The sequence below is a fragment of the Haliotis asinina genome, chromosome 7 (assembly GCF_037392515.1).
Source record: "Haliotis asinina isolate JCU_RB_2024 chromosome 7, JCU_Hal_asi_v2, whole genome shotgun sequence".
Classification (NCBI taxonomy): Eukaryota; Metazoa; Mollusca; class Gastropoda; order Lepetellida; family Haliotidae; genus Haliotis; species Haliotis asinina.
Genome location: NC_090286.1, coordinates 38,891,811 through 38,915,184, shown reverse-complemented (window position 1 = coordinate 38,915,184; position 23,374 = coordinate 38,891,811). Strand labels below are relative to the sequence as shown.

The 23,374-nt window shown below is 38.1% G+C and overlaps 1 protein-coding gene across 1 annotated transcript; it reads left to right on the top strand.

The window, feature by feature from the left end:
- Nucleotides 1-593: 593 nt before the first annotated feature.
- On the top strand, nt 594-14,377 carry LOC137290791 (uncharacterized). Its single transcript, XM_067821922.1, has 12 exons — nt 594-779; nt 3,666-3,747; nt 4,158-4,244; nt 5,171-5,353; nt 6,278-7,363; nt 8,730-8,868; nt 9,259-9,335; nt 9,815-10,000; nt 11,297-11,437; nt 11,892-11,969; nt 12,291-12,360; nt 13,296-14,377. Exons 1-12 carry the CDS (start codon nt 777-779, stop codon nt 13,519-13,521), a joined length of 2,358 nt encoding a protein of 785 aa, XP_067678023.1. The 5' UTR covers nt 594-776; the 3' UTR covers nt 13,522-14,377.
- The last annotated feature ends 8,997 nt before the right edge of the window (nt 14,378-23,374 follow it).

Sequence of the window (23,374 nt, the reverse complement as noted above, 5' to 3'; positions counted from 1 at the left end):
TTTCTCGTCCTCATTATAACTGTTCTCCAGTGTACCAATCCAGTTAATGAAGACAGTGTATTTCAAGACGATTTTCAGCATTTTGTTTCAGAAATATAGGGAAATAAAATGGGAAAACAATTAGCGGATAATAAATTATCGTTTCTTTCTACAACAGTAATACTCTCCGAATGGGATGAATTATACCGCTAAAAGTACTGCTGTGATAACGTGATAACCAACTGATTGATGCTGGATATTGTACGGGATATTGACACCTGACAATCTGAATTTTCGCAGAAATATTTGGGAAAATATCATACCTAGCTACGTTTCCTGCCAACCTTAACATTTTTGTTAACCAATAGCGTTAGCTTTCGTTTGTTCACTTCATTCGATTTAGATCTAGTATTTACTGCAAACTATAATACATAAAGAAACCAAAAACATATTTTCCTGAAGCTTGCTCTATAAAAAATAATGCGCATTATACGCAAGACTACACGGCGCGAATGATAACTCGTTAAATTGCTATTTCACGAACGTTTATTTATTTGGTTGTTGTGACGAGATGATATTCTTTTGTAGTGGTATGCAGAGCTCATGCGGCGATTATGCATTTAGAGTTATCTGCCCTTCAAACGCGGCAGACGGATGACAAGCAGGACGAGAAATACGCTCACATACGAAGGAAACATGGCATTATTTAAGATGACGGTTGAAAAACTTGATGTTTCGGAGACAGAACGTCCGTTCCAAGAACCATGACTTACCATTGGCGTTCTAACTATTTGTAGATGGTGAGGCTAATGTATGACCATACAAGGTCTGATCTGGTTGGTTTTTTTCCAAAGCCAAATAACTATTAATCCGAAAGAATGTTTATCAGTTACCGTTCAGATGTTACAAAGAGCAATATATAATGACATTCTTTGTATTCGGCAGTTTGATGTTGATTGCAGAAATGATGACACTGATTTGATACTGTTGTGATCAAGTTTTCAATTTTCTGTTATTCATCAGGTTGCGAAAACCTACCGATGTGCCTTTATTATTCTCAAAGAAAGGGTTTCAGTGAAAACCTTAGAACATCAAAACTTGAATCATGTTAGTATCCTCATGCGGAGATGCACCACTTCAAATTTATTTGATAAATACAGTGTATGAAATAGCGTCTGCCCTGCGGCCGGCTGATTGCTGGTTACATGGCGGGCTTACAACTTTATTTTATAGCCGACCCTGTGTGCCAATCCATTTTCCATGGGCACATATTTTACCATACCATTAACTACAGATGACATTTTGAAAATAGTTTACAATTGTGGTAGACATCTGTATGTATAATTCATGATCAGTCAAACCCTAACCTCCACTAATCAGCCTATACTTTTATCTAACACTAAACGTGATTGGTCTAAGGAATGCTTTCACTGACCAAGTTGTTTTCAGTGACCAAGTGAAATTTGCTGTTGCGCATGTTTACTTTTCACAAAGAGAGTTACAAAATCCCCTGTGCCATTGCATGAAGAACATGTGGAGACCATTCTTGCCAAAGATACTGACCATTCTAACGTTGTCTGTCTCATTCAGATGGCAGCGTCACTAAACGAATCAACAGGGACCACCAAGTTATGCCTTGTAAAATTTGCTTTTAGCATATGTTTAAGTTTACTTCACTGTAAGTGATAACCGTTTGATATTATAACAGTATTTTAAGACTTTACCACAGTTATCCTACTTTTAATCAGGGAAAGTAGAAAGGGAGAAGAAACACCTCGAAAAGCCGCTGAACGTATGTCTCGGGTCGTTACGTAACCAGTGTAACCAATATGGTGGCAGTGTAGTATTTAAGTTTGAGTCCGGTTTATTTTCAACAGCTGATTAAGTTTGCTGAGTGTTGTAACAGCTGAATTCCTACATGTAGAAGATAGGTTAACTATTTTGTCACTTCATTTTAAGTCAAATAATTGGTATTAGGACTGTAGATTTGTAGTAAAGTTTCAAGTCGATATGTTATAGCTCACTGGCTTCTATTCTCGATTCACCATGAAGATTGACTAAATTGTGCCAATAAAAACTTCTTTCACACATTTGTTTAATTTTAGAAGGAAAACATACCTTTAGTTGAAAGGTATTTGTGAGTAATAGTGACAATTTTATGACTTAAAAAATTGTTAGGGTGTAATTGAGGTGTGTTAAAAATATGACATTTCGCCGATCTGCCATTGAAATGCTACACGCCATTGTTTAAGTGTTTCTAGTTATTTCTTCAAAAACATCTTTCACATACACCTTTAATTTATATGAGGGGAATATACTATCAGGTGAAATGTGTTTGCAAGTAATTGTTATAGTTTCATAATCTAAAACAAAATGATAGGGTGTATTTGAGATGTGTGAAAAATATGACGTATTGTCGATCTGATCTGATTCACCATTGATGCTTGAGGGTTATAGTTCCATAACTTCTTTCTTTCTTGTTGATCTTATTATTTGACAAAACTGGAAAGGTGGTTTAGAACGCTTTGTGACAGTTTTATGCTTTATTTTTGAGGGCAGTGTGACAGTGTCAGTTAACATTTTGTTAATGTCCGTTCCATTCCCCACATGGAATAAGATATCTGAATTAGTTATTAATGCAAACAAAAATGTCTCAAAGTAGATTTTTTAAAAGGACAGCTGATATTAACACATGTTCTCGCAATGCTTTTGCGTTCTTTAACATGTTTTGGGAGGGAAGAGTGCGCTGTATCATTTATTCTTTCATTCATTCACATATGTACTTTTTTCTTCTATTCTTTTTCTTTATTTCTTTCATTTATTCACATAATTCTTGCTCTTAATTCTTACTATAATTCATTCATTGATTCATTGTAAGATTCCGACTGATACAGTATACTGGCTGAAGTTCTGTTAAACACAACTGAAGTTGCACTGGAAATGAGCCAAGTCACTGTGTCCACTGGAGCATGATGTGGCACACGTTAATTAGTACAATTGTAAAGAAAGCAGGCAAGTGACCTATCCCTGTTGTAGAGTATCCCTGTTTTAATACAGGGCTGGTTACATGTTCACAGGACCAGCAACGTTTTTCAGTTATCACCCCTGTGGGCTGCCTGGTTTTTTTAAGCGTTTCATACACTGATAAATATCCTAATTTTAGGCTGATCGGCCTATAGGAAAATAGGCAGAACGGCCTATAATATGCTCTTTGGTCTAGTATATTTCATATTTGTTCACAAGACATGCTAATAAGTCTTATGTTTCTGGACAGTTGAAAAGTATTCAATATCTGTCATGTGTCCCAATTACGAATTTCTGTTTGTAACTAACCGGGTTTATCCACTTTTAACACTTCTTCTACATTTGAAAATAGTTAAATACATGTGAAACAACTATTATTGTAGCAAAGAACAGCAAAGAGTTGGCATGGAGACATTCCATATGCTATTATAGCATTGGCACAAAGTGACACACCCACTGGGATTTTCTAGTAAGTTTGACCATAAGATTCTACTCAGGAAATTGTGTGGTCATATTTGGTATATGATTATTCCCAGAAAGCATACACTCACAGTACAAATTTCTTGATTGTGTGCACTTGATTAGTAACTTGTATTCCCCAGATAGCTGTCTAATGTCAAAATGTGTAATTATTATTTATCATGTTAATAATGATATTGTAGGAAAGAATGAAGACTCTGTTTGAGATAACGGCAGAATTTGTAGGAGAACATGGGCACCTGTATCCAGATGCTGCCTTTGCCTGTAAGTAAATATTTGATGTTACATTCATAGAGACAATTTTGCACTTCATGATTCAACTTTAGCATTGTTTAGTAGTACTTTTGTCCATATTGATGGATTTTAGTCTGCTATACATTTTGAGATGTCATTTGTATGCTTACATATATTGTTTTATTGACAGGAATCATAGTTTGAAAGGCTTAGGGTAAACTTAGTAAGGCCTAATGAAATTACTAAGTTATGTTGCAGACACTGAGGTACTGTTTCTGTTATCAAACAGTCTGCTAGAAATCTAGCATATGTCTGTAAGTCTGTCTTTTGTTGTTCATGTGTTTCAACAGTCTCGTTAACTATTTTTTGTTTTTAAGAGTGAAAAGACTTTTTGCGAACTGATAATGGATTATTGCATTATTGTGTTATTTTAACCATAGGTCAGCCACGCACTGTACTTGAGCTGGTTATTATGAAACTGAGTGCTGCTGACCTCTATAGGCTGGATGACATCCTCTGCAGCCAAGGTGAGACACAAGATTCAAAATGCCTAGAAATTTCCCTTATTAATAGTACACATTCCAGATTTGCATTTATCAAAATCCAGAAACAACTAAGGTTACACAGCAATTTTACACTCTTAAGTAAACCTTGTCTCAGTGTATTTTGTTACACTCCACCACTGAGTCTAACAAAACCTAGTAGAAGGTCGCGTCAGGTAACCTTTGAGCGACCAATGACTGTGCAATCAAAGGCGAGATGGTTAAACAGATTTAACCAATCAGACGACGACTACTATTTGGAGATTGGAGGGACTTTCAAAATATTCAGGTCACTGACACAGATCTCTCCACAAACAAAAATCTGCATATAACACAGTTATTTGACCTGCAGTATATACGCTTTGGGGTTTCTGTTGACACAGTTACCATTAGCTAATATTTCCGCAAGATGACATCCTTTAATATTGCCAATAACACTACTTTCAGCGACTGTTTATTCACTGTTGTCATGGTTGTACATATGCCATGTGCATCACCCAGAAGCGAGCGTATGCTAAATAACATTCGGAATCGTTCTGGTACAAACCTTTTGAAGATAAAAAGTTCAAAAGGTATGTGGGAATGTCCACTTTCGCGATTTGGTAAGCTGTGTTCAATCTCAAAGGTTACCTGACGCGACCTCCCATAAGGTTTTGTTAGACTCAGTAGTGGAGTGTAACGAAAAGTACTGAGGATAAGTTACTTAGATTGACAGCAGTTTTGAGATGTAATATTGACATATTGCTATACTGAATATTGCTATTTTTGTTATGTTCAGTTTAAAGAGACGTCACTATGTTCATTATTTTCTTCGTTGCAGTACAAAGAGCCAAACAAATACCTAATGCAGGCCCTAAGTAGTAACCATGGATAGCAAATTATGACTACATATTGGTACAATTCTGTTTCAGGTTTAGATATAGATGCTGTTTGGTATTATCACTGCCAGACTCTCAATTTGCTCCGTCGAGGTGTCAAGGATGTATTTGGAGAGTCAGATGGTATTACTGGGTACAAGGCTATCTACCATTACAAGCAGTTCCATTCTCTGCTGACAATTCTCTCGCTTGATACATTTGCTGCTGGCATGTGTGGTGAGATGTACTTTATTAGACAAACATACTTCCTTTAAGAAATGCAAATATTAAACAGATATATGGAACAGTGGACATGATACAGTTAAACATGTTGAACAATAAATGTTATTTCTATGAAAAGGGAAATCTTTTTGACATGATTGAAAGTGTTACATAATCATATGAATTTGTAATGGAAATTACTTTGTCAGCAGGGGTAAAAATGTGTTGTTTATGTAGCAGAGGGAACTCTCACAAACCTTTGATCCATCTACTGAACAATGCTGAATACAATTTCACCATAATGTAAGCTAAATATATAGTAAATGTATTCAGCTAAATATATAGTAAGTGTATTTGAAAATGCTTTCTCCCTTCTTTTTCATTGAAGGTGGAAATTGATTAAACATGAGGTGTTCTACATTCTAGGATGGGGAAAAACTTCATTTCTCCCCTACTACTGAACAATTTTAGTTAAACAAATATCATAGTACACTTGCTGTATTAGGGGTTTGTTCCAACTGTTGTGATTGTAACATGCACTAAACTGGTTGATTTTTTGTGTAACACTGCACTTGACAATATTCCAGCTAAATAGTGGCAGTCTGTAAATAACTGCATCAGACAATCCAGTAATCAAAGGCGCGAGCATTGAGCTATGCAACTGAGATACAATGACGTGTTTCAACCAAGTCAGAGAGTGTGACCACCTGATCACCTTTCATAACACACATAGGTTGCTGAACACCAGCTCTGACCCGGATCTTCATGTGTGTGTCAGTTGTATTTCATAGGGAACGAAACCTTTGCATGTCTGTACTATTTCAATTCTGGTAAAATCTTGAGCATCAAGAAGATGTCAATTTGTTATTTCTCATATGATTTGAAATTTTAATATTATCAGTTAATATTATATTTATATTAAAAATATTCTCTTTCCAGATGTTCCATCGCCAACTGATACGTACACAGTGCCCTTGCACAAACTGAAATTTGGACAAGGTTCACGCCAGGCAGATGAAGTCCATCCATCCATCTACAAATCTTTTCTGATGAAATGTACTAAGTATTGCAAGAAACTTGTACTAAACGGGCGACATGTACACTATATTGCTTCAGATGAAGAACTTATGATGGAATTGGTAAAGCATACTGAAAAACTAGTCATCTCTCCCCTTACAACCTTTTGCTTTTATAATTTGAAGTACTTCCTAAGCAAGCTTTTGACAGAAGGGCACCTTGAACAAATCTCTTTACGTGGGTCATCGCTTAGTGAGAAGGAACTCACACAACTGATTGCTATATGTAGTGGCTGTCCATGTCATGGCGAGGAAACTGCTGCGTTCAGTGGCGGGAAAGAAGTGTTTAAATCTGCTTCCACTACCATGTCAACCCTCTTGTTGAAAAAATCAGTCACCACTGCACCTGAAACCACAAAACAAAACTCTTCGAATGAATCGTCACCAGACTCTTCGGATACATCATTGAAAGATCAGTTAAACCAGTTATATCACAGAGACTTACAGGACAAAGTGCTTGACTGTTTGCTTGATAAAGCAGTCCCAAGCAACACAAACTCACAGGCAATGTCATCAAGTGATTCTTCTTCAGAAACTAGTGCAATAAGTAGTACCACCCCACCCAGATGTCTTTCACCCCAGGCAAAGCCTTACAGCATTCCTACCTCACCTTTAGCATCTGATAAGTCCAAGTCCATACTCCACAGAAACACTTTGAGCACCCCTAGCTCAAATCACCAGAGTGGTGCAACAGCAGCTTCAAGGCCGAAAGTTCATAGACGTATATCTGATTGTCTTGCAACTAGTAGCTCCCAGAGTGAATCTTCTGCTGCTTCTAGTGATTTGATCCATAGAAGCAGGTCTTGTGAAAAGCTCTGTTTAGGTTCTGGGGGAGTTCGGATCTTCGCTATGACCAGTGATACTGGGACACTGACAGCTGGTGATATCATCAGTCAGTTCCTACCACATTGGAGCAACTTAAGAAAACTGTATGTCTTTTTAAGCGCTGGTAAGTTCAAGGGGCAGAAATTTTCTTGAAATACCTAAGTAGTGATAACAAGAGAACACCACCTGCTGTATTCTGCCAAGGCAACAGGCCTTGTAAGGTTCTCACTATCGACTGACTCATGTGTATGAGTATCTTAAAGAAACTTGTTAACACCAACAACACCTGCAAGCTGTTCAGGCTAAATATTACACAAGGAATGTTGTTGCTGAAATACTAACATTACTTGGGGACAGTGATTATGCATCTACAGACAGCATGTCTAGTTTTAACACTTGTCTGATTTCTCAGATTGTGTGAACACGACGTCATGTGTATACTCAGAATAGGTGCCGCTTTCTTGACAGGACCCATGTAAGTCACAGGGTATCTTTAGCATTAGATGAACGGACCGACTATGATGATCAAACTGGCACAGTCCTATTTTAGCAGAGAGTTAATGTTGTTTGGTTCTAGCATTAAGTATGCAAGGTGTGCATAACATCAATTTGACATTTCATGATTTTTCCACCTTAAGTTGTTTCAGGAAATCATTACTCTAAACATGGATAACAAACGATACATTTTAGGGGTAGTGACACCTTAGCTTCTCATATCTATGAGCTAAGCTTGTATGGGATAATTGTTTACTTTTTGGTTTGGTTGTTGTTTAATGCCGCCTTCAGCAATATTGCAGCTATATGGCATCAGTCTGTAGGTAATTGAGTTTTGACCAGACAGTCAAGTGATCATCGATCTTTGCAATTGTCCACCTAGTCGGCAAGCCTGACCACCTTATCTCATTAGTTGCCTCATACAAGCTGAAGGCCAGTTCTAACCTGAATCTTCATGAGTGACCGGGAAAAGGAAATATTTTCCTGTAATGCACAAAACAGCTTTTTGTGATGAACATGGTTGAGTATAAAATGTAATACTTGCATAATATTTTTCACATAAGCTTGAAAAGTGCTTTATACATTCAAACAATAAAATAATAGTGAACATCACACACACATACAAAAATCAGTTTATGTTTAAAAGATTTTTGTGATTAAGTTTTGAAACATACGCTCTTTTAAAGCACTAAGGTAACATTATGTTTCCTGGGAAAGACCCCAGTTCGTATCCCCACTGAACAAATTGATGAGGAGCCATTCCTCAAGTGGCATGTTTAGAAGCTGAACATGCGTTTCAGTATTGTTCAGATACAGTTAAAACAACATGTTGAAACTCATCCTTGAGGAACATGTATTCTGGTGATATCATTTGACTAGAATGAAATTTAAGGGGGGATAAGGGAGGAAGTCTTTCTGTTTCTTGTCAGAATGTTGAATGTTGTGTAACTTGGTTATACAAGTTCTGTCAGTATGTTCAGTTTTATTTTTCACAGGACTGATGAAAACTGTTCTGGAGTTGGTTCGCCGTAAACAACTGACACACTTGGTTGTGGACACTGGATTTACGGACATGTTTTTAGAATGTCTTATACATCTATTTATGTGTCACTACCAGCACAGTCAGTACGTGCGGTGAGTCATTATTTCATTTTAAAAGATTGTGCAGTCTTGCATTTGGTATTGTGATATTTAAATAACTCTGTATGTGTCATGTTTGGGGAACATTATATGGGTAGAGGATACTTTTTACAAAATGATATAGACCTGGTACACGATAGCTTTTTCGTGTACATATATGTAAACTGAAAAAATTTTGAAGTTAATGGTTGACCATGTATTCCTACCTGTCAGCTTTGGAAAATTGTTGCAATAAATGATATTGTCTTTGAATGCTTACTTATAAATTGGAGACATATCTTTTATGAGATACTCACCTTTTCTTTTAAGGGGGATCTCTTAGACGTATATGTGCCAGAGGATTTTATCATTGCTATTTATGAATTATATGAATGTACTTTACAGACCAAAGCCAATGGAGTTTTTTCAAATTTCTGGGTGCAAGCTTATCTGCATTCAAGAACCTGTAACCATCAAACATAGTAAGTACAAATTAGGATACAGTTATTCTTGTTGATTGTTAATGGCCAGTTAGGGGCATTTTTTCTTGTCATGAGGTCTGTACATTCTGTTCAAGAGGTTCTAACTGGATAATCATTTATACAATGCATCCAAGTATACAAGTATATATTACCTGAAATTCTTCAAAGGGATTTAGAAGTTGGTGTAGTAATACAAGACAGATCTTCTGAAAAGCACCTTCTTGATTTGTTTCTCACGTTTCATGGCTAGTTCTTGTCCTTTCTTCATCCACCTGGAGAACAGGCAAGAACTAACCCAGAAATCTATAAGATTTGTCTTGTATAGTACATACATGTAAGTTTATTTTAACAAACTGGTCAATTCTTGCTGAAGGTATTTTCATGATGACTTTGAAGTGATAGGATATGACTTTTTGATTGTTATGATGCATATGTTCTTTTTTAGACAATATACATATAAATGAAGCTTCTACTTGCAGAGCTTGCTGCAGTGAAGATTTTAGATTTGAGTTGGAACTCTTTTGAAGAACAAACATTCAAACTTCTGCTGGAGTTCATCAGAGCCGATACTGCTTTGAGAGGTTTAAGGCTGGCCTCATGTCATCTGCAACCTGACAAGATACGTCAGATTCTTGATACATTCATTGTTAAGCAAAGGAAAACAGGTAGCAACTCCATGGCAACTTGACATTCCATGAAAGCTATCTAACCATGCTAACTGCCAGACATTTTCCACAATCCCACTTTATGTTGAAGTTTCAGAACCATGGGTTGATTCTATGCTACAAACTGATGACAAATATTATGCAAAATAAGGATGTGGTATTGAACATGTTAAACAACTTATGTGAATATCATTTTAGAGTTTCTTGTGTCTGCCTGGGTTTTTTCACAAGCTCTTCCAGTTATTGGGGATCAGCTTGTTTGTATGCCATTATGGCATGTAGTTTCACAAAAAAGAAAGTGTTCTGTAAATCTTTTCTCATTTTCTTTGGCAGTGATGGGGTAGCCTAGTGGTTAAAGCGTCATGCTAAAGACCGGGTTTGATTCTCTACATAGGTTATACCTGCCGTGATATTACGTTAATATTGCTAAAAGCAGCACTAAAAGTTCACTCTCATCTTCTTTAGAATAGTTTGGGGCAGATACCATAATACAGATAAACAATTGTGTTTTCAGTTCATATTTTTCAATTCATATTTTTCAAACAGTGATTCTACACTTGTTATTTTCATTTGAAATTGAACTTGTTTTCGAAAGTATGAATGTATGGATCTTTGAACATACATTTAATTACCATATATGTTTGTTTTGTAAACCCAGACCATAGTTTTCCCATATTACTAGGACAACTTCAAAAATACATAGTGTGGTATATTTTTGTGGCACAAAAGGCAGATCTCCTCTTGTGTTTGAAAAAGGAATGTCTAAATACCTCTTCTTTTGAGCATGTACTGTGATCAGCAAAATCAGGGTGTAGCATAGGCTCAATGTCTTTACTAAGAATCTGAAATGTGGAAGCTGTGTTGGCTGAATGGGTTAGGTGGCTGACTTTATGTGCTGTAGATTAGGTGCCTGACACTGAGGGTGTGAGTTTGAATTCTAAAATCTATGCTTTTACTAAGAAAGTGTAATCCCAGATATAACATATGTTCAATGAGATGTCATAGTAGCATACATGCATTGGAATACAACTGACTTCCTTGGAATATATGTTGCAGTATTTGAATTATATTGATTTTGGGATCCACCCTAAATTTGATGTTATAATTATGGAAACTGAAATAGAGTCTGAATGGGTCATGGAAATCAGCATTTAACACACTACATTTTCTTTTATCTGTCATATCATCTAGGGTACACTGCAGCACTGTGTTCATGTAAAGGTTCTAGATACATTTTCTCGACTTGCTGTATTAGACAGTTAAATGCAAGTATTATGCATTGTCATCCTCTTTCAGGTGCTAATATGGAGGAACTAAGCTTAAATGACAACATGGTAGAAGGTGAGGGATGCGAACAGTCCCTCACAAACTTTGTGCAGCATTCAGTGTCCCTGAAAAGGTTAAGCCTTTCAAATGTGGGATTGTCCAACGTGATAGGTATGTGAACACTGACAGTTTGTTTCTTGAAATTGTAAATATATCATGTGTTAGTAGCTCACGTAAAATGATTCGTTTTGTCTGTCCATGGGACATTAACTTAATGTTTTGGAGGGGCACCAGAGAATATGCCTTCCTCTCTTGACTGTTACCTGATAATTGTCAGATTATAACTTTTAGCACAGGTCAGTCAGATTAGGTCATGCATTTTGACAGAGACAAGTTGAGAATACAGTTCAATCTGTTGTTACGTTTACATGCCATCTGAGTGAAAATCCTCCCCAATTTACCCCTTGATGAAATTTTAATGGATAAAGTGTTTGTCCAATATTTGGCACATCAATATAAGTGTATGATATGAAATTGAATTACCGAAGGAAACAAATGTTGGAGAACAGTTTGTGTTGTGTAATTGTTTTGTGAATTTCTTTATGTCTTTGTAAACATCTTCCAGATACTTGCCCCAAATTTGTGGATGCAGTAGGAGATCACCAGGGCCTAGAGGTACTTGATATCAGCAACAACTATCTCGGTATGTTGACAGTTAATAATGGTTGTTTGTTACCCATGTGGTGAAACATAACCTAGTAACCACTGCCTCTGTACTTTTTCATCTGTGATGTCATTGAACAACTGAACATGACGTCAAGGAAGAGGGCTGTCGCACTTGCTTACCAGGTGTTACTGCATAAATGTACATGAACGAAATGGATAATGAAGAAACCATTACACTCTAGCAAGTGTATCATATGACTTCTACAAAATTTCACTCTTGTTTTGTGTAAATGGTATGACACATTTGCCCATGTAATAATCTGTCTTATATCACAAAGCAAAACATTTCATTTTACAGGAGCTAGACATTTGCAAATAATAGAGAAGATCCTTGCTCTTTCACCTGTTATGAAGGATCTGAATGCAGCGTAAGTACATTGCATATTTATCATGGCAGCTTGCTTTTAGGTGGATAGGTAAGGGTGGGTGTGTAAGCAGAGTGTGAGTTATAACTATTTTTCAAACCTTTATTATATCAATGCTATTCAAAGACTTGTGCGATTAAAAAAAAAATTATCATACTGAAATCAGGAGTGAGTTAGTTAGTTTTGCGTTGGTTTCCGGAATATTCCAGCAATAACATCCAGTCTAAGTAAGCTTAGTTTCAGTACTTTTTGTTACACTCCACTACTGAGTCTAACAAAATCTTGTAGGAAGCGGCGTCAGGTAACCTTTGAGTGACCTATGACTGTCCAATCAAATGCAAGTAGGCCGAACTAATTGAACCAATCAGACAATGGCTATTTTTTAAGGTTTGGCGGGACTTAAAAAATTCGCTAGTCACCGACACTTATCTCTCAAAAAGCAAAAATTCGCATAGAACACTGGTAATTGACCTGCAGTATATAAGCTAAGGGCTTTCTTATGGTTACTATTATCTAATATTTCTGCAAGCGGACATCCTTAAATATTTATGTATGGAAAATAGCAATTGGAATCGTCTGGTACAAACCTTTCCATGGTAAAAGTTCAAAAGGTATGTGCGAATGTCCACTTTTGTGATTTGGTAGGCTGTGTTCTGAATGGTCAGTCTCAAAGGTTACCTGATCCAACTTCCTTCTAGGTTTTGTTAGACCCAGTAATGGAGTGTTATGAAAAGTTTAGACTGGAGTACACCAGAAGAGGGCTTCACACATTTTAACCATGTGGAGAACTGAACCCATGCATGTTTTTTTTTGGCATGCCAGGTGAACACTTTAACTACTAGTCTACCCACCATCCCCCTGAAATTAGGAAGTGTGTTTGGGAAGTCTTTGACTCAAACTCCAGCACTAAATAAATTCGACCCTTTTTTGTCTTGTAGATTCAACCAATTCAAAGGACAAGATCTGATAGAGATGTTAGACAGAATAGAGAGGAGTAGAATCAGAGTGAAGCACAAGTTGGATCATATTAGTCTCAGTCGCAATGTATTCACAGCTGATGAGCAGATATGTATCATGAAAAGGTTCTCGGTATACGCCCATGAAGTCAAGGCCAACTGTATTGGCATACATGCTGAACCTCTTGAACATGTGGCACAGATGTGATATATGTAACAGCTTTCTAGCAGACACTGTATTTTAAAGTAATAAAGATGTTTTGTAATAGTGAATCTTCCCTCAGATTGATTTTCTGATGTGATATCTCAAAGACGTGAAAATGCTTGCTTCAACCAACAAAGTAAATATTTAATATATCACTGGCAGTGTGTGATATGTTTGCTCAATTTCAGGTAGCAGTTTTGTTATTTGCAGGAGACTGGATTGTACCCTGAGCAGGTCATTATCTCGAAATACCTTGATACTCAAGGTCTCCGTAAATCAGACATTCTCAGCACTCATGAACTTGTCAAACAGTCTCATTGCGACTGTGAAGTATTTGGATAATTCTTTATTCATGGATTATCAAATACCTGGTGACACCAGACCATTGTTAGAAACTCATTGCCAAGGATACACATTTCAATCCGAGCACTATTTTTTCAAGTGATAACTCTGCTGACTTGCCATATGCATTTTTTCCCTCATGGACTTTCAATTTTACTTTCATATCATCCTTTTTATTAATATCAGTCTAAAAAGGGTGACTTGTCCTAACTTCTGAATTGTTATAAATTTGTTGTTTATTTTGTGATTACACTAGTTGAATTAGTATCTGAATGGCAGAGGTAAAAGCATATTTGCTGTTTAACTTGTTAGAGGATATATGTATTTGTAACTGGTACCCTGAAGAGAAACTTTTGTTTAAATGGGAAAGAATGGTATTATTTCTGTTCACATGCATTTTTCCATAGTGGACTGGTATGTTGTTTACAATATTTAGATGCTGATAACCTATCAACCCATATTAGGTTTGTGTTTATATGAAATACAATTAAACACTGTTATTTTCATGAAATAGAAATATGTATATTGTGTGTTTATGCATAACATGGAAAGATTCCAACTACCAGGATTCACTGGAGTTATGAAAAGAATGGAACTGACACCAAATGAGTCACCTCTAACAGATTCCAAAAGATCCTGAACATCTCACCGTTACACTTTCAATGTATACTGATGGTAAAATTTGAGGCAACACCTGATTGAACGTGATGTAAATGAAACCATTCAAATGAATGCACTGAATGAATAACAGTTTTCAGTGGCCTATATTTTCGTCTCACCAGTTCAGAAAATAATATGCACGTGCATTACATGTTTTACTCGTGCATGCAGGTGAAATGCATGCATATACACATTTTCCAGGAATGATGCCAGGAACCAGCCCGTGGCCAATATTCGAGAACTCGGGCAGGCCGTGCTACTGCTAGACGCATGGAACAATCTGCCCATGCTATTTTTCCGTAAACTCATGCTATAGATCGAAGACGATGATAGAGGGTGATTATGGTCATTACAAATACACGCACTACTGATGACCCAGTTATTGTTTCAAATGTCAGTTTCAGTGGAGTCCATTTCAAGGAGTTCTGTTGTTCCACAAAACAATAAAAAGTTCGCAAGATGAAGACATCTTTTATCAAAATGTGAATACCTTATGGTCTGTCCATTTTTGGTGAATTTACCTCAATAATTCTCCATGGAATAAATGATCTTGATCTCACAAATATACTGTGGATTGTCCCAACAGTTACTTTCCAACAGTGTAGAATGTATTCATATCCTATTTTTGAAGGCCACGGTGCATTTTGCGTACCATGCAAGCATATGAAAACTCTCGTAGCTTCAGATTTCAGGTGTTGCTTCAAATTTTACCATCAGTATAGTTTCATCTGCATTGACAAATCTAAAAAATCATACTGTTGCAGCAGAATTATCACAACAAAAAACGTGTAAAAATACGTGTTTTTTTAATCTCAACAGCGAGTATCATACACGCAGTGCTGTATGGATTACCAGCTGTGCAGAATCTGTTCCTACTTCCTTGCTTGGAGCTTGGCATCAGCTGACCATGATGGAGTATTCGACCTTGTTGATCTCAGCAACTAGTTCCAGAATGCGATCGCGCAGCAAGCAACTCGATATCATGATTGTAAGTTGGGATTGTCTCAACGCTGCATACGTTAGCTTTGTGGAACTAACCCACTCGTTGATAAAACGAATGTTCGTTTTTACAACCAGTTAGCGCATAGGTCACATTGAGTTTGAAACATAGATCTACAACACAAAAGATAGCACATACGTTTTGTGTTTCTTAATTCCTACCACGTAAATGATCAAAACAGAAAGAAGCAGTCAGGGATAACGATTCTGGAATGAAGTCGGAAACTAAACGGGTATGCAAACCACTCATTTTCCGTGATAATACACGATTTGTTTCTGAAAATATTCACCTATATATAGAGAGTAGATACTAGAAAACGCAGGAAGCTATATCCTCGAAGGTACCCTGTGCGAATGACCACTATTTTGAATATGTATTTCTAGTGGTCAAACGGGAATATGAATGTTTGGTTTGGAATATACATTTCTTTCAATGTTTGTCCATGAATATTGAAAATGTTACTTAATCGTGATTCATAAACTTCATGAATTTTATTTTCCTGTTACTGGCTGCTAAACATGATATCAGACACCCCGTCGTTTGAGGGAAATAAATTGACTGATGTGTTTCTAATTAATCAAAAGAGCGAATCTAAACAAATTCAATCGCATTGTAAACTGGTTCAACTAATTAGATGTATTATATTTCCTTCCATATGACGGCAAAATCGACGAAAACACCCATTCTAGAATAAAAATTAAAATAATATATTTTATTAAAAATAGTCGGATTCCAAGACGTGCGTGTACAAAAGGAAAGGGGAGTAAATATTGACACAATCTTAGTATCTAGCAACATTAATGACATCATAACATAAGTCATGTAACTGAAATTAAATAGTTTCCAGTTTCAAGGGGAAATATATTTAATAAATAGTAAATTATGGACACGCAAATCAATCTTATTGATTTTGGTAAGATTGTCCTCGGGAGGAAAAAAATGTTCCTGGATAATCCCTGAAGAGAGTCACCGAAGGATGACCTCTAATGATCTTTTTGTGTTTTGAAATGAATGATGATCTACCTGATTTCGTCACAAAGTCTCACGCTGAAAACCCGGGTTCGATTCCCCTCATGAGCGCCGCGTGTGAAGCCCATTTCCGGTGCCCCGCTCCGGAATATTGCTAACTGCGACGTAAAACCCTACTCACGCACTCGTCACAACGTCCCTATCATGTCTCAGGGTGTATATTGTGGGATAGACTATCGTGTTCAGAATTCTGATGGAGCACCATTTGCGCAAGGATTCAGGGAATATGTGTTCATCTACATAAACAATATACATAAACAACCCTCTGCAGAGGTCAAATGCACACCCAGTTACGCATGGTCATGAAACGGAAATATTAGTGAGAACCTAGACTGGGATATGAGAACCAGGCATACTTAAATCTACTTTCACGTAGTGTCATTTGCTGACGAAGCCTTTATACATGTCAACAGTCATAAGTGCTACAAATCCCTGTTTTACGTATCACTATCTTAGAAGGTCGACCAAGTGGCTTACTTCTACCAGTACACGTGTCACGTCGATGTTTCTGAGATTCTGTTAAGAGGTGTCTATATCGCACGAACTGAGGAATAGCTCGACTTTACACCACTTTTGTCAATTTCATGAACAGGTATGGGGCAGTTTTCAATAACAGGTGATCGCTAAGGAGTACTATTCCTACGATCGCCAGTGATTGTAAGATATGTCCTTGTTGACGTCATTGGTATGTAACCACATCTAATCGAAAGATTAGGCAAAGAAAGACTTTCAATGGTATAAGGCATTTCTATTGATGGAGATGGTGACTTGTTCACAATTGCTCGCACTGTATTCTGAAAAGGATATCCATTTGTAGAAGAAATTTTGTCGGCCCAAGGTTTTCTGTTGGAACGTGGAACTTCATTGATGTCTCCATATTCAGCAGGTCTGCATTGGCCTGAATTTGAAGGATATGTACCGTTATACTCGTGTATGACCTCGTAATGGTTGGTGGCATCTGGAGGAGGTGGAACTGGATACTGTGGGGGTCTTCGCATTGTTGACTGATTGAGCTTTTTTATCCTAGAAAAGAAGTGAATGAATGAGAACGATGATACGCCGCCTGTATTAATCTTTCAGCAATATCGTAGCCAGGGGGCACCAGGAATGGGCTTTACATCGTACTCATGTGGGAAGTCGAACCCGGCGTGTCGAGTGGACGCTTTAGGCACTAGACCAAACCCCCTCCCCCCGTGACAGTGAAACGACGGTACCATGCAAATGTCAAAAGTCAGATCCAAATATCAGGTGTGTAATTTACACATGGAGGTTATTGCTGTGCATTAAATTTAAATTAGGAACGGATGGATGTTACAACAATATATGTATCTTACCCTGTGATAGCAACATAGTTCCCAAATCAGGAGACTAATATATATCTGAATTTAGGAATACAGTATTTGTACCTTTTAGAGATGAAAATGAAAACTATTATGACAGTGCACACTGTGACAAGGGTCCCCACAGTAATGACAGCAGCCTTCACGGTCACCGGGTCTGTTGTACTTGTTATGGCGCTGGTTGTCATCATTTCATCTGAAAATATGTGTGCACATATATTACGTATATTAAGATAGATCTGTGTTGCCATGTCAGCAAAAGTAAACAAAATATCCGTCAAACAAATGGAGAGTGACGCCAGGTCTCTTGTCCATAACACAAGCAGGTACACATTAGATGATTATCATATCATCTCAGTTCTTAACAGACTTCCTGAATACATATATCTTCGACAAACAACGCCTGATACAATTTCCGCAAACGCATTATATACACATGCAAGTGTAGTAAGAAGTACTGGTGCAAGAATCTAATCGGGTTTATATATATAAACGTCTGTGGAATTCATCTTTGCTGCCAAGATTTTCTCATAGTGGTCAACTAGTTCCAGTTGGACACTTGCACTTACAGATAATTTCATTTTTTACGTTTTGTTTCCCGGTGTTAATACTGGGTAATTGTATTGATACCAACCAATGTACACCATCTATGAGGGTAGTAACATAAATGACCCGCGACGGCACGGGTTAAATTTGTTCTGCATCAACCCATGCTCGTCGTTAGAGGCGATTAATTGGATCGGGTGGTCAGACTCCCTGACTTGGTTGACACATGTCATCGCATCCTTATTGCGTAGATCGATGCTCTTGATGTTGATCATTGGATTGTATGGTCTAGAACTGGTTAGATCATATAGCTGGAATATTGCTGAGTGCGGCATAAAACAACAAAGCAATCAACCAGTCATCTATGGTGGTAGTAACTTAAGTACCTTGGCTACTGGTGGTCGATTCGTGACTGGGTTTCTGGGAGACACATGTCCCCTCATATCTGTGACAGGGTCTCCCTGAACATGGGATTCTACACTTCTTATCGCATCTCCAGCCATAGTATCCAGTCTCACAACTACTGCATTCCCCTGTTCCTTGATGGCATTGGTTGTTGATACAGTTGGTGCAGTTGGTATTGCATCGTGGACCATAGACACCTGGTTCACAGCCGTCGGTGCAGCTACCATGGACTCTGTGACATTGGCGGTTCTTGCAGGAATCACTGCAATTGAGGTTACACAGCGTGCCGAAATATCCAACTTTGCACCCATGAAGGCATTTCCCCAAATGTCCACAAGAAATGGCCAAACAATTTTCACTGCACTGAAGATCACATGATAGGCCGAAATACCCTACCTCGCATCCATTAAGACAATGGCCTGTTTCCTGGTCACACTGAGATGTACAGTTTATGGACCCGTGTTCATCATAGACGTTTCTTTGAACAAAGCACCTGTTCTGATCAATGAGTCTGCAATGAGGATTACACCGGAGATGACAGTACCTTCCATGGTAGCCAGTCAAACAACCTGCAGCACAACCATCAGAGTCACAGGAACTCTTGCAGGAGCTACAGCCGTCACATTTTGACCCAAAGAAGCCTTCGATACATTGTGTACACTCTCCAAAGCGTCTGTGGCATTTAACACATCTGACAGGACACGTCTTTTCGCAACGTTCACCCCAGTATCCGTCTTTGCATGTACATGTGCCATTGGTGGAGAGGCAATCATTGTTGAAACATCCTGACGAGCACCTGATCTTGCACGTAGATCCCCATGTTCCTTTCTTGCAGCCGTCAGTGCAGATGCCTGTACCCTTTGTGGGATGTAGCTGGCATCTCCTGGACAGACATCCTTCTCCACACCTATATTTGCATTTGTCGCCGTAGTATCCGTCTTCACAAGCACCTGCGTCTGATCCATAGTGGGATAACCCTTAAAGTTGTAAGTTATATATGATGATAGTAACATGGTTAAGTTTGATTATATATAATGATTAACTCACGAATAATTTCTGTGGAAACACCAGCTCTTACTTTCATTTTTTAAAGACGAAAACTTTGAAGCTCAATAATAGTTATTTCTGTGGAACAGTATTAGGATAATTAAAAAGACGCCAATATAATGTGTAGAATAAACACTCTATAGACAATGAGTGAGCTAGGATTATCGCAGCCTCCAGTTTTCCAGACATCGTGACAGCTTAATGTGGGAGGGAATCCCGAAGGACTAAAGGTCTCAAAAACCCGTGAGCAATAGTATTGTGCTGACACACCGACAAACATAGCCTGAACAAACCAGGAGTCGAATCAACGACATTCATATGTCTTTCATGCAATACGACGCAACAATTACTTAAACTGAGAGTAGCATCTTTAAGACCGAGTGACAGTTCAAGTTACATTAAAAATCGCGGGTTGGTCCGTGTTTTTATTACTGAAACGTACCGTTCAATGAAAAAGCAATGTAGAATTAAACATGCATTCACTGCGAAACCGAACGTTGATGATGCTTACCACTGAGGAAGAGGGATACTCCTAGAAACAATGAGCTGTGCCGTAGTAGAGTCCTCATTCCTTCATTGCATGGGGGAGATACCAAGCTACACTAAGCGTCTACAGTCAACATCATTAAACGAGTATTGATATTTCTGACATTGGATGATGACGAGGTGTCACGAAGCTTTCAGTTTCAGAGTTAGTAACCATAAATTAAAACGTTTACCGGAAGTGTACAGAGAATAAAAAACCCATTTATGTCTGCGTTATGACATTACCCTGTCCATTTCATGCTGCCTCTGAGAAAATATTTCACAAGGAAATGTAAACTCATAATCGTTTTGTTTCCTGCAGGAAACAAAAAACGTATTTCTAAACTTAAAAACTTTCTAAAGGGGTTTTGCCTAGTGACTTGAGTTTTAAGTGAGGGGCGTTGATGCAAAACAACGTGTCAACAATCTGTTGCAATATATACTTAACTTGAACTATAATCAAACGCAGCTAATCTTTCTCCGCAGGTTTTCCTGCAGGTTTTCGGCAACAGATTAGCAAAAGAAACCATTCATCACTCGCCCCTTTCCGAAACCTCGGTTTGACCCTGAATGACATTCGTGGTTCACGAATGAGAAGAAACTGTCAGTGGTCAAGTCAATGTTATCGCTCAGTTTAGTAATGTAATCATAATCATGGATATCTGTACTGTGCTGTAGTCTGTACGCTTTGTCATTCATGTTCCTATAACTGATCTGTGATTATGACATTTTAAGCTCAAGATTCGATCCCAGACCAGTTTATTTCGCACGTTTCCAATCCAACCGCTGGCATTAGTTTCGTTTACACCTATCATTATTAGTGATTGGGGTGTTTCATTATAGCCTCAGTTCTTTCCTTCATGTGCGGATTTTCAGCATGCCGTCAACGTTTCTTACCTCACACCATCATCTAGTAAAATAGCGAATGGGCGGGGAATGAATATTTATCACTGACTGTGTAACTTATTTTTTTTATTTTTTCATATTTAGATCACTTAGCATATGTCTTCTTAATCATCCCGATCGTGTCACTATGCTTCGGAAACCTTCTTATTTGGAAATACAGATTAGATAAAGAAAGAGCAAGCTGACTATAGGGATTTTTTACGAGTGTTCCACGCTAAGAATGTAGTATTGTTTTATCAACATAAGGCATAAGCTGTAAACGGCTGGGAAAGGTTACATAATGAAACTTTTATTTAACATCGAATTGACACTTGTGGCGGGAAAACAAATAAACCAGAAAAGACGACGGAAGCACTCGGGGGCGATTCTCCAGAATTATGATCATTGGTGTTGTGCTAGCGGTGATTATCAGTGACCTTATTCAAATAATGATGACTATATTCAGGAGAAAGACGGAATCCTGAACTTCTTCTACGAAGATCTTTGATACACAAAACATCAAGAAACAAGTCCCGTGTCGAGATATTGTTGTTTACGCTTTTGGGCCTAGATTTTCTAAACCATCTCAGCAACGATATTTAATCTTAAGGAGAAGATGTATTTATATATAATTTGAAGATAAGAAACATTTTCGACACTTTGTGAAGCTATGGTTTTCTGTGTGATCGCGCTCTCTAAAATGTGATGCTATGTACAAGTGTAGCCGTGATCAGATATATATGTAGACCTTTAGCTTAAGATAATATGAAGCTGATGAACATGCCCTAGGCACTATACGTAATCCCAATGAAAGACTACACAACACAGATGTGTGGATGACAATGAGCGCGGTGTGGATGGCTCCGACCGGACCAAATATATATATTAGCTGTTAGCAGCCCTCCGCCGTGTACAAAGAGACGGGCAAAGCATGGGCGTGTACTTCCTCCCGCGGAGACAAGAGGCAGGAAAAGCAGGCTGGTAAGGCACTGAAAACTTTTGTACTTCCTCCCGCGGACACAGCAGGCTGGGACAGACACATGCAAGTGCAGGTTAAGGCAAAACCGCAATCTCAGATCCACTGGTCTGACGAAAGTCGATCGTTACCTTCTGCACGTCACTGACGTCCGCAGTCGTGTCTGGCGCCGCCACAATGAAGCTTACAACCCAGAAATGATTGAACCAACGGTCCCTTTGGTGGCGACTCAGTGATGGTGTGGGGCTGTGTGTCTTACGACTGCAAGCTGGACATAATCACAATACCGGGAACGTTAAACGGCCAACGTTATCAACGTCACATCTTGGATGGTGCCGTAATACCCCATTTTTACAATCACACACTTGCCAGTCGTCCCCTATTCATGGATGATAACGCCAGGCCTCATAGTGCCAGAACAGTAGTTGATCATTTGAGGATCAATGCTATTGACACTATTCCATGGCCAGCAAAATGTCCGGATCTTAATCCCATAAAACATTTATGGGATTATCTTGCATGCCATGTGAGAGCCAGAGGCCCTCTTCTGCAGAATGTGGATGAACTGCGACAGGATCTGCATGAGGGGTGGCAGAGACTCCCGATGATTAGGATCAGACGTCTCATTTCAAGCATGAGAAGGCGTGTTGAAAATGTGATTCGTATGAGAGGTGGATACTCCCGATACTGACTAAACAGTTTCCAGAGATAGCCCTGATGACAAGTATATTCACGTTGAACGTTTGACATTCAGATACCAGGCAATGATACTTTTCAGACTTAATGAAATGGTCGTTTTGACGCTTATTCACATAACTCCAATATATTGGTATCAAAGGTAATCATCGACTTCGTTATTTGGACATCCCTTCAGCAAAATCATCACTCTTTCACACTGAGTCAGACAGGAAATTGCACTGTCATGATCTGAATGTTGAACTTTTCTGAAAAAAGGGTGGTGCTTAATTAACGTTTAGATGTATATGTATAAGCTTTGAGAAAACAGGTAACGTTACTACTGTCTACAAGTCGAACTCAGCAGTTTGTTAAGAAAACCGTAACTGTACATGATTTATCTACAGTAAATTATCCTGTCGAACG